This window comes from Alosa alosa, chromosome 5 (assembly GCF_017589495.1).
Source record: "Alosa alosa isolate M-15738 ecotype Scorff River chromosome 5, AALO_Geno_1.1, whole genome shotgun sequence".
NCBI classification, from domain to species: Eukaryota; Metazoa; Chordata; class Actinopteri; order Clupeiformes; family Clupeidae; genus Alosa; species Alosa alosa.
The window spans coordinates 32,650,673-32,663,696 of NC_063193.1; the positions used below are offsets into that span (position 1 = coordinate 32,650,673).

The window sequence follows — 13,024 nt, forward strand, 5'->3', positions numbered from 1 at the left end:
GGATGAGAGTGCGTCGGCTCTGCAATGGGCTGGATGTCAATGGGGTAGCCTGATCTGAGGTGAGTGAGTGACCCATGCAAAAACACAAAGTTTAGAATGTTTTGCTACACTATTTGAGTTAAACGAGCACGGTGGTGTCTCGTAAGGAACCAACTCGTGTTCCATATGTCTTGGAATGGTTTTCCAAGTTTGTTTAGAGGCCCTAAATGCGTTAAATAGCATGCCCCCAAGGTTAGCGTTATAGCTAATTTCTAAGCGCTTGCCAGTCCAGATCTCCGGTTTGGTCGAGTCGATTTTTGCTTCCCCTAACACGGGGTGACCCTAAGGAGAAAGATGTTGAGGTTCAAAAGCGCCAGAATTATCCTTTAAAGGGGTGGTTCAGGATTTTGAACATAGGACCTCATTTCCAAGTAAGCAAGTGTGATATTTATCAGTGGAGACCGTTTTCAACACGTTTCATACACTCCTTCTAATTGCAGAGTTTGCAGGTGCTAGGCTAGCGCAAGACAACGGTATGTGTTAGCCTGCCACTAAAAACAGTCTTACCCACTCCAAAGTACACCCGAGGCAAATTCCAGACAATCGATGTAAATGTCTGTGTTGATAGAATAGTGTAAGAAATACAACTACCCTCGCATCGCGTTGCAATAGTTATACTTTGTTCCCTGAAGTTGTAAGCAACTCAGCGGCGGACTAGGTATCCCCATTGGAGTGCCTTTACTGTTTACTTTTCGGCGCAGTACTACTAACTGGAGCAAGTATAATTCCGCCGCTGCTAAGAAACTAGTCCCTCAAAATGTAATGCGATCGTTCAAATGCAAGGATAGAATAATGTTAGAAATAAAACTATCAACACAGACATTTACATCGATAGTCTGGCGTTATAATTTATTTGCCTCGGGTGTACTTTGGAGTGGGTAAGACTGTTTTTAGTGGCAGGCTAACACACCTTTGACTTGCGCTAGCCTAGCACCTGTGAACTCTGCAATTAGAAGGACTGGATGAAACATGTTGTAAACGGTCTCCAAATATCACACTTGCTTACTTGGAAATGAGGTCCTATGTCCAAAATCCTGAACCACCCCTATTTTTTATATGTAGCCTACTTAGTATTAAATGTCAATGTTAATAATAATGTTAATGTTAATGTGTTCTTGTAGCACATATAATTTATAACATTACAAAAAAAAAATCCAACAACTTCAGGGTTTTGCATTTTGTGCTATAATATGCTGACATGAATAAACTCTTTCTCTCCCAGATGGCCTGTCATTAAATGACTTAAGTTGTTACTACTGCAAATCCATTGATCAAATTGCCACATGCTTTAAATGTAAAAGCCGTTTTTTTTAAAAAAGTAAACAATTGGTTATGACTATTTTCCATTCCCTTTGTGACAGAAGATAATGATACAGCACAGTTTTTTGTTCACAGCAGACCTGATTGATTCAATGCAAGATCAACGCTGGGAATCAAACGCTTCTCAAACTCCCAGAGTTTCTTGTCCACAAGCAACTGGTCTTTGGAGAGGCGTCCTTGCAGGGGGACCCTGACATGGATGATGCGGCAGACATCGAAAGGGACCGCAACATCGGATCCAAACTGCTTCAGCGTGGTGTGGACCGAAGTCTGCTCCACTCTCCGGGGGTCAATCAGCAGCTTGGTGGGGTTGAACACGTTCTTCCTGTCTGGCTCTCTGTAGATGTGCTCCAGAATGTTCACACCAGGCACGCCTCCACTGAGGCAGACGAAACGCCCAGTGTCTTCAAACTGCGTTTTTTGGGAAGATGTGATTCTCGATCCTGAAGACCCCTGCATTGGGGTGTTGCTGCTGTAATGTGTCCATTAGCTTCTCCAGGCTGGCATGTTTGTAAGGCATAATGATCTCATCAAAGTCATTCAGCAGGAGGTACTTTGACTGGTACATATATCTGTATATGCATTCGTTCAGAGTGGTCAGCTGTCCGTAATAATGAATGTCACCGTGGTGCAAGTCATACTTCCACCCAGTAGAGGGCGTTAGGAACTTGTCTATTGGCCAAGGCACAACTTCCAGCATACCCTCTCTACTGTAATACCTGAGGACTTTCTCAACATCTGGGCCACTGCTGGTGTTGTAAATGACAACCCTCTGAACCCCAATCAGCTTGTACACCTCCATGGTCTGTGCAAACTGAAGGGCATTATTGTACTCCCCAAACAGGTTGGATATGCATATGGTGAAGTTATACCTAAATGATTCTTTTACCTTCTGGTTTTGGATTAGTAAAAATGTCAAATTGTGGATGACGGTTTGATCAGTCGTTATGCTAACATGTGTGGCTTGCTTTAATGATTCACTTGTGCAAAACACATCTGAAGTGACAAAAGGAAAGCCAAAGTTGTCACTGTGCACGTCAACTTCTGCCGGTGAAGTTGTGCATCGACTCAGAGCCTTAGCATCAGTGATAGCATTATAATCAGCGTTAGCATTAGCATCATCATTGGCACACAGGACGCAGTAGAGCGGCTGCAGCTCCTGCCTGCAGATGATGCTGATGACCCGGATGACTCTGCCCCGTCTGTGGTCCTTGAAGGCAGATACCATGAGGTGTCTGGAGCCTGGGATGGGGGTGATGGTGTCCGTGGGTGCCCGTTGCCGTGGCTGCAGGGCAGGCTCTGCTGAGGGTGTGTCTGTGTTCACCAGGGTTATCTCCCGCTGCCACCTCAGTATCAGGATGACCGTGAAGGCGCTGATGCCAACCAGCAATGTCAGCTTCCTCTGCATCATGCCTCTGCACTGAGGTACGGCATCTGTGTGTCTCTGAAAAAACATGGGGTATGAAACTCATGAACTCTTTTACACTCAAACACACATTTATGAATGCATTTAAATATATGCAAATTAGTTATTTGATTCATTATTCATTATATTTTTTTTGATTCATGGGTCATTCCGTGTCAAATCAGACAAAATCCAGGAAAATGGTTGCTGCACCATCTCAGATTTTGCTCAGAGTTTGTCTACCTAATATTTAGGTCAAAGAACTAAGACCTGTAAAATATTTTTGTTAAATTCCAGTGTTTTCATACATTTTTTCACCCTTGATTTTGTATCACTATTACACTCTCAGAAATGCCTTGGAGGCCGTGTTTGGGCATTAATGTCTTGAAAAGTATTCCTAGCCTGCCCAAACTGTGTAGGGTGGATGACAGACATGTTCTCAGTATGACTGGACCCAGTATGCCCATTAGTTTTATTTAAGGTCCTATATGGAACAAAGTGCCAAACTGGTGATATTGGGAGTCTTGCAAACTCACTTTTTGTATCTGTATGGCACCAATCATTATTTTGTCTCCAAATACAATACTTTATTAATGTTGAGCTAATATCTGAGGTCTCTGCAACAAATGCACATTACGATGTTAAAGGATAATTCCGGTATTTAGCACTTTGAGTCAATTTTCTGGTTTGTTTTGGATGAACTAGAGTGGTGGACATCGAAATTTTGACGATGGGTGGTGTCGACTTTTTGGCTCGTTTTGAATTGCATTTGACTGGCTGGCTATGGGCATGCACAAACATGTCCTTAAAACAACCCTTAACGTTCGTTTTCAAAACTGTGCAATTCACCGAGGGTCATGCAACTTTTGACTGAAGCACTCAAAATCCCTCCGGTGGCCCCTTAATAATAAATTAACAATAAATAACGAACAGTCCCTAGATTGCTGCTGGGCTATATGTCTTGGTTCATGTCTGTTAACAACTCATTGCCGTCAAGCGCGTATCTTTGCGGTTGCATCCATTACAAACAAACATGCAATGTGAACGTCTGGGCTAGGGGAGAGCACTAAATGCTCTACTGAATAAGCACGAAGTCAAACCTTTAAATGAAAAACACTCTTTAACAATCAAAAAAATAAACCACTAATGAAGTAAACTTGTGACCATCAAAAATCATTTATCGCCTGTAACTGTGATAACAGGAACGTAACAGGAAGGCATTTGGCTGAGCAACGGAGGTTAATATTCTCTATATTTTGTCCAAATGATGTCTGTCTATCATCGTTGCACTCGGAGAAAACCGTTATGTTTCATTTGTCCTGCCTTTCTGCAAACGGGATTCACTCGCAGTTAACCAAATATTTATTTATTAGGGCAGGGCAGGCATATTTCTGGCTATTCATTTATTTCTAAACTAGTCTGCTAAAGTCTGTAGTGAAGTCTGTGTAGGGTTTTCCAGACTCCATTTCTTTTTATGAGACACCCTGCTCACAAGAGACATCTGCTGGTTGTTTGGGTTGTTGCAGCGTCAGTGCAGCGTCACTGGAAAAATACAAATTAAAGTTGCGTGATCCCGCGCGCGGACCGCGAGGGAAGCTGGCCAAATCGAAGCAATGCCCACTGTACCTTCATGACAGGTTTGCACACTCTTGGCATCATTATAACCAGCTTCATGAGATAGTCACCTGGAATGCATTTCGATTAACATCAGTGAAAGAAAAGCAGCTTTACAAACAAGCTCCACCTGTGTGGGAGCTACAGGACCACACAGTCTTTATACCTGTGTTTGCCCTTGATAATGACCACACAGTCTTTATACCTGTGTTTGCCCTTGATAATGATAGATAGATACTGTAGAAGGAGAAAGAGATCTGTGGAAAAGAAAAAGTAAATTGCTATGGGTACACGATTTTAATAACGTACAATTGCTGATATTTCTAAAAACATATTTTGTAATGTCTGACGCAGCTTAGAGACTTTCAAACCTCAGTAAAAGGTGTCAGTTATGCAATGTTGATGGTATTCAGGTCAATACAATTAAAACATCTTTTCACTGTCTTTTTTAGGTGAAAACCACTTCGGTCTCCCTTGCCTCTTGGCCTGAGACATATGTCTCTGGGAGACAGAATGCGAGCGCTAACCTGTTAACATGGGGGCTGAAGTGAAAGCGGCCAGGCCAGGCACACACCACCTTGGTGTGAATAAGCCTTCAGAAAGCCACTTCAGGTGTGAATAAGCCTTCAGAAAGCCACTTCAGGTGTGAATAAGCCTTCAGAAAGCCATTTCAGGTGTAAATAAGCCTTCAGAAAGCCATTTCAGGTGTCGAACTCAAGTGGTTGAGAGAATGCGGAGAGGGTAAAAATCTGTCATCACAGAAAAAAGTTGGCTGCTTTTGAAAAGCCTAAAATACAAAAAAAGAAAATCACTTTACTCTTTTTAGTTTTGCTTAGGCTACTACATAATCCCATGTGTTTAAAAATAGTCATGCAAATAGTAAAGAAAACCCCATAAATAAGTAAGTGTGCCCAAACGTTTGACCGGTGCTGTAAGTAAATGCATAACACACATAGAACACAAAATGCACCTGAGAAATGAGAGAAGAAAAGGTTGTTTGAGGACATTCCTGTGTGATAAAATCCACATAAACACAGGCAAATTATAGACAACCAATGCTGGGCACAACCTATCCCCCAACACCCTTCCATGGCCCGGGAGGACCAAAAGTTGTTTTTTACCACTTTTAAAAACAGGTGTAGCCTAATCCGAATCACGGTTATCTGTCAATTTGGCAAACTTTCAGAGACAACAGAATCAGTAGGGCACCAGTTTTGTTTCATTGTATCAGCCTGGCCTATGTCAAAAGCAACCTTACATTAACTTTTGTTTGCCTTTTGTCTTAGTTTCCCGTCATTTAAAGTGAATAGGCTACATGCACAATTTAGTATTTTTTAAAGTGGATTAGAACCTACCAAGAGGCCTACTGCATTAGCCTCTGCTGTTAGTCATGACTATAATGTTACTGTCACCCATCAGTAAATAGATCAGGTAGGTGGACCAACCCTTTTGAATTTTTAAACAACATCGACCAGTGAGTGCAAGTAAGGAGAGTTTGTCCTGAAGGAAATAGCTGCATAGCAGGATGAGAGAGAGAAAGTCTATGTGAAATAAAGAGTTTGTCCTGAAGATATAGCTGCATACTGTAGCCGCAGATGAGAGAGAAAGTCTATGTGAAATAAAGAGAGTTTGTCCTGAAGGAAAGCTGCATAGCAGGATGAGAGAGAAAGTCTATGTGAAATAAATTGAGTTTGTCCTGAAGGATAGCCGGATGAGAGAGAAAGTCTATGTGAAATAAAGACACTAACCTTAGAGGACCAGAGGTGATGTGAGGTGGAGGCAGGTCAACTGTGTGTGCTGCCAGTGTCCAGCATCTGAACAATGAACCAAAACGAGCCCTGCTATGTCAATCCCTTCCAGGAAATACACCCACACTGGCAACATGAGCCTGATTTTACACTAAATGGAATATGGGAGTGGACATCCTGTTGTAGTGTCCTGTCAGAGGCCACACCTTGTGTGTATCATTTTTGGGAATCTTAACAATGATATAAAACAAGCCCACAATACCTTCCAGCGCGCATACACACACACAGACAGGCCCCCTGAAAGTGATTTGACATGGCGAGGTGATGACATGGCGAGTGATTTGACATGGCGAGGGTGGAACAGCTACTGGCCACTGTCACAGAGGAGATCTTTGGCATTTGAATGATGGCTTCGATCCAGTGCACTTTCCAGCAAACTCTCCACCAAAGCGCACATGAATAGGATTGGTTTAGCAAGAGTGTTTAGCAAACTTGCTGAAAAGGATGTGCACAGTTTGCATTTGCACTGTGATTGGCGGCCAGCCAGCTGGTGCTCTGCTTGAGAATGTGCCAAGAACTCCTGCTGGGTGTGTGTGTGTGTGTGTGTGTGTGCGTCAGATGAGACTTGGCCAAGGGAGGGCGCTAAATTACTTCAAGACAACTGGTGTGAGACTGCAGCTTTATTTTCGATACCGGGAGCATGTTACCCGCATGAAATGTCACAAGCCCCCACATCTGTGGGTGAAGCCAGTTCTTATACCCTTAACACACACCCACGGAAAATCACAAGATGCCATCCTTCCAGTGATCATCTAACTAGCTGGTATTTAAAAGAGATAAAAATATTTACAAAAACCCAACCCAAACCATGTTTGTGTTGGAACCCCCCTGGGGTCAGCACCATCAGATACCTTACAACAAACATACTTTAATGATTCCTACTGTACAGAGGGAGGTTTCAGATGGCAAAGGGCTTATCTCGACATACCTTAGTCAAAGGATGGTAACCAGATTTCACTGCATATATTATGTAGGTTATACTAAAACATTCATTCAATGATAAACTTATATACAAATTATACCACAATGCTAAGTTGTGTTCAATATCCCACAGGCAACAAATTGCAGACATGGAGTGTGTGTGTGTGTGCATGGGGGGAGTCTAGAACAAGACGGGTGAATGGTAGGTGAATGTTTTGGTTTGCGTATCAATCAGTGCTAGAGGCTTCCTTCTTCTAGTATGTCAGCTGAAAACAGTGGTGAAATGGAGGATGGACGGGCACTGGTATCCCTAGCAACCTAGTTTCATTGAGAAATCCTATCCCTATAGCAACCTAGTTTCATTGAGAAATCCTATCCCTATAGCAACCTAGTTTCATTGAGAAATCCTATCCCTAGCAACCTAGTTTCATTGAGAAATCCTATCCCTATAGCAACCTAGTTTCATTGAGAAATCCTATCCCTATAACAACCTAGTTTCATTGAGAAATCCTACAGCTCTTCACATTCTTGGTGACTTACCGTAACCAATTTGCCATCTGTGTAGAAAGAAAATCTCCTTTCCTAGTTGGGAGGGTTTATTATTAGGGTGTGGAAGAATTTATCCTAACCAACCAAAGTCATTCTAATTGAGGTGTTTGTTTCATGATTGCAGACACAGTCCAAACCCCAAAAAAAGGAACATGGTCGAAAAGCAGGAAGGATTTTTTTTTTTTGTAAGATAGCTGAAATTTGTCTTTAACCTTTCACCCAGCCACATAATTGCTGTGTTGAAATTGACACACAATGTGTTGTCCCTGAGCACACACAGCAATGTGTCATTTTAACACATCACTATTTAGAGTGAAGGGAGAATAAGTACCACTGGGCCTCGGGGATCAAGCAGGAAGTAAGTATATACTCTTTTGATCCCGTGAGGGAAATTTGGTCTCTGCATACATGTATATCCCAATCCGTGAGTTAGGGAAACACACTCGGCACACAGGAAGGAAGAAAGAGCACCACTGACCCCCATGGGCCTCAGGGATCAAGCTGTAGAATTATCAGCATTCACTTGCTGCTTTAATCAGCCCTGACTGTGTTGGAGCCCTTATGGTGACTGCCCCCCCCCCAAAAAAAATAAAAATAAAATACAAATAAAACTTGCTTCAATTCGTCAATCAGTGAACTTCACAAACCTAAGCATAGGGTCTAGTGGGCATGCAGTAGGGTGAGCAAACGTGAAAATAAAAAGATGATCAACCAATCAAATTAGGTATAGTCATGGTCACTCATCAAACTTTGATTCATCAGCACCTTAGAAAGGGAAGCCATCCTCCTAATCTATCCCTTCCTGTCTATCAGTTGTTTGGTGCCATTTTGGTGTAGTAGGTGCCATTTTGAGTTTTGCTGAGATCAGATCACGTTAGCAAATGCCATAATGAACGGTAGAGATTTAGAATTGTTAGTAGGTACAAAACAATTTTAGTAAACTACCTCTTCAACAACGACTTCAATTTAAATCTGACGGCAGGCTCGTACTGAGAAGATAGACGATTGTAGGAGGTAACCTATTCTTATATGCCCTGTAGTCCATTGCGCAAAATGTATAACCCCAGCAAATAAATAAATAAACATCAGTTTTTTTGTGACACTTTGCTTCCTCAAAAGTAAAGAGTGCAGATGCATGTAGGATATACTCTGCTAGTCACATACAGGTTTTTAGTAAGTAAGGTTTAGGGGAATCCCTATGTTGCATAAACGGTCTTGCCTGCAAGCAGATTCCTTGAAATGCGTTGACTGTCAAAATACCAACGCGCTGTTTGATGTTGAGCTGCTTTCTCTCAACCCTTTTGAACAATGCGCCTCTGATCACAAAATCATGCCGTTAAATTAGTGAACGTGGGCTGGTCACACCTTAAACTCTAAACACTGGTCTCTTACCAGGCGTTTCAGATCGCTAAAATAGAGCCTTAAAAGTTTGTACTAAAGACCCCGGATTTGGAACAAAGTGCAAAACCACTGATATTGAGTCTTGTTAAAGGAGAATTCCGGTGTGATATTGACCTAAAGTGTGTTGAAACATGATACCGAGTGTGAACGTATGTCCTCATTCTGTGGAAATGCAGGGATTCCAGTTGCTGCTACTGGAAGAAACTGGAATCCATGCATTTCCACAGAATTATTTTTGGAATCTGATCCCTTATCATACCTGTTCATTCTTACTGTAATTTCGAATTTATCATTGAATTCAAGATGGCTGCAAACACTAAACTTTGTGAAGATACTGTCTGCATAAATCGTCTTGTAAGTAAAGTACCAGTGCTTTTTCAAAGTTCTCAATGTCTCGTTTTAAATGTCAGGGCCCTCGGATGTCTACCAATGAAGTGTGGAGATACATTGAGCCTCGTAAATGGTGTAAAACAGTGATTTATTTGCATGGCTAGCCCGATGCCGAAGCACCACCATTGAAAAAGCTGTTGGTAGCATCGGCTAACTAGCACCAGATTTTGGAGTGCAGGGGACAAGCCGAGATGGGCTATGAGACATACGTTCACAATCGGTATCATGTTTCAACACACTTTAGGTCAATATCACACCGGAATTCTCCTTTAACCTGTTTTTTTAATGTACCCACGGGGCATCAATCAGTTTTTTTGCCAGCAAATACAATACTTTATTAATATTATTACAACAACTGCACTTAAAGGTAAAATAAGACCAGGTATGATAAAATGTTTTGCCAATTTCCATGGGGCTATAATGGGCTGTGGTGCTAACCGTTCGCTAGCTTGTAAACAAATCCATGTGCTTTATCGTTACCTTTTTCCACAGTTTGAAATAGCATAATGCACAATTTCTCCAGCAGAGGGGGAACTCCTGCCAAGTTTCCCTTTAAGTAGCAAAAACACATGGAATGACCCCTTAACAACATCTTCAATTCCCTTTGTGTACCTTATATTTTAAGCCCTTAATGACACCTTAAAAGTCACCTGAAAGGTGTAAAAGGAGCATTGTTTCCCAATGGCGTGTGATGGCACAGGGAATAGAGTCTATGTGTCATGCAAAGGATCCAGAGTTGGAATCCTATGCCAGCTTTACCATTATTTGGGGCTTAAAGGCGCAGTCAGCGATCATATGTGATTTCAAGCCAGTAACATTCTTTTGTCACATTCAGCAATCATCTCCTCACAACCCATTGAGTACACAGTAAAACAAATAAATAAAAATTTGTCCCCCAAACAAAAACGAAACCCTGTGTGGAGTTTCTCTGGCAATACTCAAGGGAGGGGTGAGCTACACATCTGGTGTGTTTCGTTTGGTCCAACTCCTTGGTTAAGGGCTAAGGAAGCTATTTCAGGTGCTCTAAGCGATGCTGTTGACTTTGGAACAAAACAGAGAGCTAGCTCGCTACTTCCTCCCCCTCCCTCCTGTGCTGCAATTGAAACTCTCCAAACGTGCATCTTGTCTGTGATTTCCTGGAACAGTTTGTTGTGTTTTTTTTGGGCTAGGTTTACCCAAGTTGTTTTTGTTGCCGTTTTTGGAGCCTGCTGTCCACAGAGATCGCGTTTTATCACAGTGTATTCAGGACACAGACAGCTAGCTGTTGGTTAGGTGATGTTTGCAGTAAGTTACATAAAATATTTTAGCCTAAAAAATGTGTGGCATCGCTTAGAGCACCTTTAAAGTCTGTATCAAAGGGCTTTTTGCATAGCTTCAGGGACAAGGGAATGTATCTATATGTTCATTTTTTCAGGATAACAACATCTATCCTTCTAGTATCACTATAGGGAGCAAAAGTCATTCACAGCAGACCTGATTGATTCAATGCAAGATCAACGCTGGGAATCAAACGCTTCTCAAACTCCCAGAGTTTCTTGTCCACAAGCAACTGGTCTTTGGAGAGGCGTCCTTGCAGGGGGACCCTGACATGGATGATGCGGCAGACATCGAACGGGACCGCAACATCGGATCCAAACTGCTTCAGCGTGGTGTGGACCGAAGTCTGCTCCACTCTCCGAGGGTCAATCAGCAGCTTGGTGGGGTTGAACACGTTCTTCCTGTCTGGCTCTCTGTAGATGTGCTCCAGAATGTTCACACCAGGCACACGCCTCCACTGAGGCAGACGAAATCGCCCAGTGTCTTCAAACTGCGTTTTGGGGAAGATGTGATTCTCGATCCTGAAGACCCCTGCATTGGGGTGTTGCTGCTGCAATGTGTCCATTAGCTTCTCCAGGCTGGCATGTTTGTAAGGCATAATGATCTCATCAAAGTCATTCAGCAGGAGGTACTTTGACTGGTACATATATCTGTATATGCATTCGTTCAGAGTGGTCAGCTGTCCGTAATAATGAATGTCACCGCGGTGCAAGTCATACTTCCACCCAGTAGAGGGCGTTAGGAACTTGTCTATTGGCCAAGGCACAACTTCCAGCATACCCTCTCTACTGTAATACCTGAGGACTTTCTCAACATCTGGGCCACAGCTGGTGTTGTAAATGACAACCCTCTGAACCCCAATCAGCTTGTACACCTCCATGGTCTGTGCAAACTGAAGGGCATTATTGTACTCCCCAAACAGGTTGGATATGCATATGGTGAAGTTATACCTAAATGATTTTACCTTGACATCTTGGTTTTGGATTAGTAAAAATGTCAAATTGTGGATGGCGGTTTGGTCAGTTGTTATGCTGACATGTGTGGCTTGCTTTAATGATCCACTTGTGCAAAACACATCTGAAGTGTGAAAAGGAAAGCCGAAGTTGTCACTGTGCACGTCAACTTCTGCCGGTGAAGTTGTGCATCGACTCAGAGCCTTAGCATCAGTGATAGCATTATAATCAGCGTTAGCATTAGCATCATCATTGGCACACAGGACGCAGTAGAGCGGCTGCAGCTCCTGCCTGCAGATGATACTAATGACCCGGATGACTCCGCCCCGTCTGTGGTCCTTGAAAGCAGATACCATGAAGTGTCTGGAGCCTGGGATGGGGGTGATGGTCTCCGTGGGTGCCCGTTGCCGTGGTATCAGTGTAGGCTCTGCTGATGGCTGGTCTGTCTGCGGTTCAGACTCAGCTGAGGGTATTTCGCTTCTCATCAGGTTCACCAGGCGTATCACGTGCTCCCACCTCAGCACCAGGAGGAGGGTAAACGTGGTGATGCCAACCAGCAGCGCCAGCTTCCTCTGCATCATGTCTGTTCAGTCCACTGGGATTCAGCATCTGCAATCTACACCAACTAGGATGATGGGATAACACACATAATTACTTACAAGTACATACAAACAGACATTTACAGACATGCTCAATACATCAAAGTTGCCTTGCAAAAACTCAGAGTGCACCTGGCAGTGGTGTTAGTAATTAAAGGTACACTATGCAAGATTTTCACCTTAAAGAATCACTATGCAGGTCTGGTTATTCCTTCGCTGTTTCTGGGTTTTTGCTGGATTTGGGCTTGCATTTTTCACAACACAGCTCCCACTGCAGCTTTGGTAGCAAGTGACTGCTACGCTAAACCCCCACTAACTAGTGAGCTAGCCATCAAGAAACCAAGCTAAACCATACCTGTCAACATTTAGCTTTCCAAAAACGGGAGATTTTTTTAGTGTTTATACCGGATCTGTGTTTGCATATTTAATACGTTTCATACACGTGTTTCAACACTGCATTTTGGTCGTTGCTTTTACCTTACCATTACCTTACGCATGCCAGTTATGTATCCGCCAGCTGCCTGCAGTCTACAGTGGGCAGTGCTTCGACTTGGCCAGCTTCCCTTGCGGACCGCGCGCGGGATCACGCAGCATCACGCGACTTTAATTTGTATTTTTCCAGTGACGCTGCAACGACGCTGCAACAACCGGCAGAGGTCTCAAGTGAGCAGGGTGTCTCGTAAAAAGAAATGGAGCTGGAAAACCCTA

General features: G+C 43.0%; 1 protein-coding gene across 1 annotated transcript; it reads right to left on the reverse strand.

The window, feature by feature from the left end:
* Positions 1–1,389: 1,389 nt before the first annotated feature.
* On the reverse strand, positions 1,390–12,307 carry LOC125294781. Its single transcript, XM_048243777.1, has 2 exons — positions 10,921–12,307; positions 1,390–1,439 (listed from the first exon to the last, which is right to left on the reverse strand). The coding sequence occupies exons 1-2, from the start codon at positions 12,296–12,298 to the stop codon at positions 1,429–1,431; spliced, it is 1,389 nt and encodes a 462-aa protein (XP_048099734.1). The 5' UTR covers positions 12,299–12,307; the 3' UTR covers positions 1,390–1,428.
* Between the last annotated feature and the right edge of the window lie 717 nt (positions 12,308–13,024).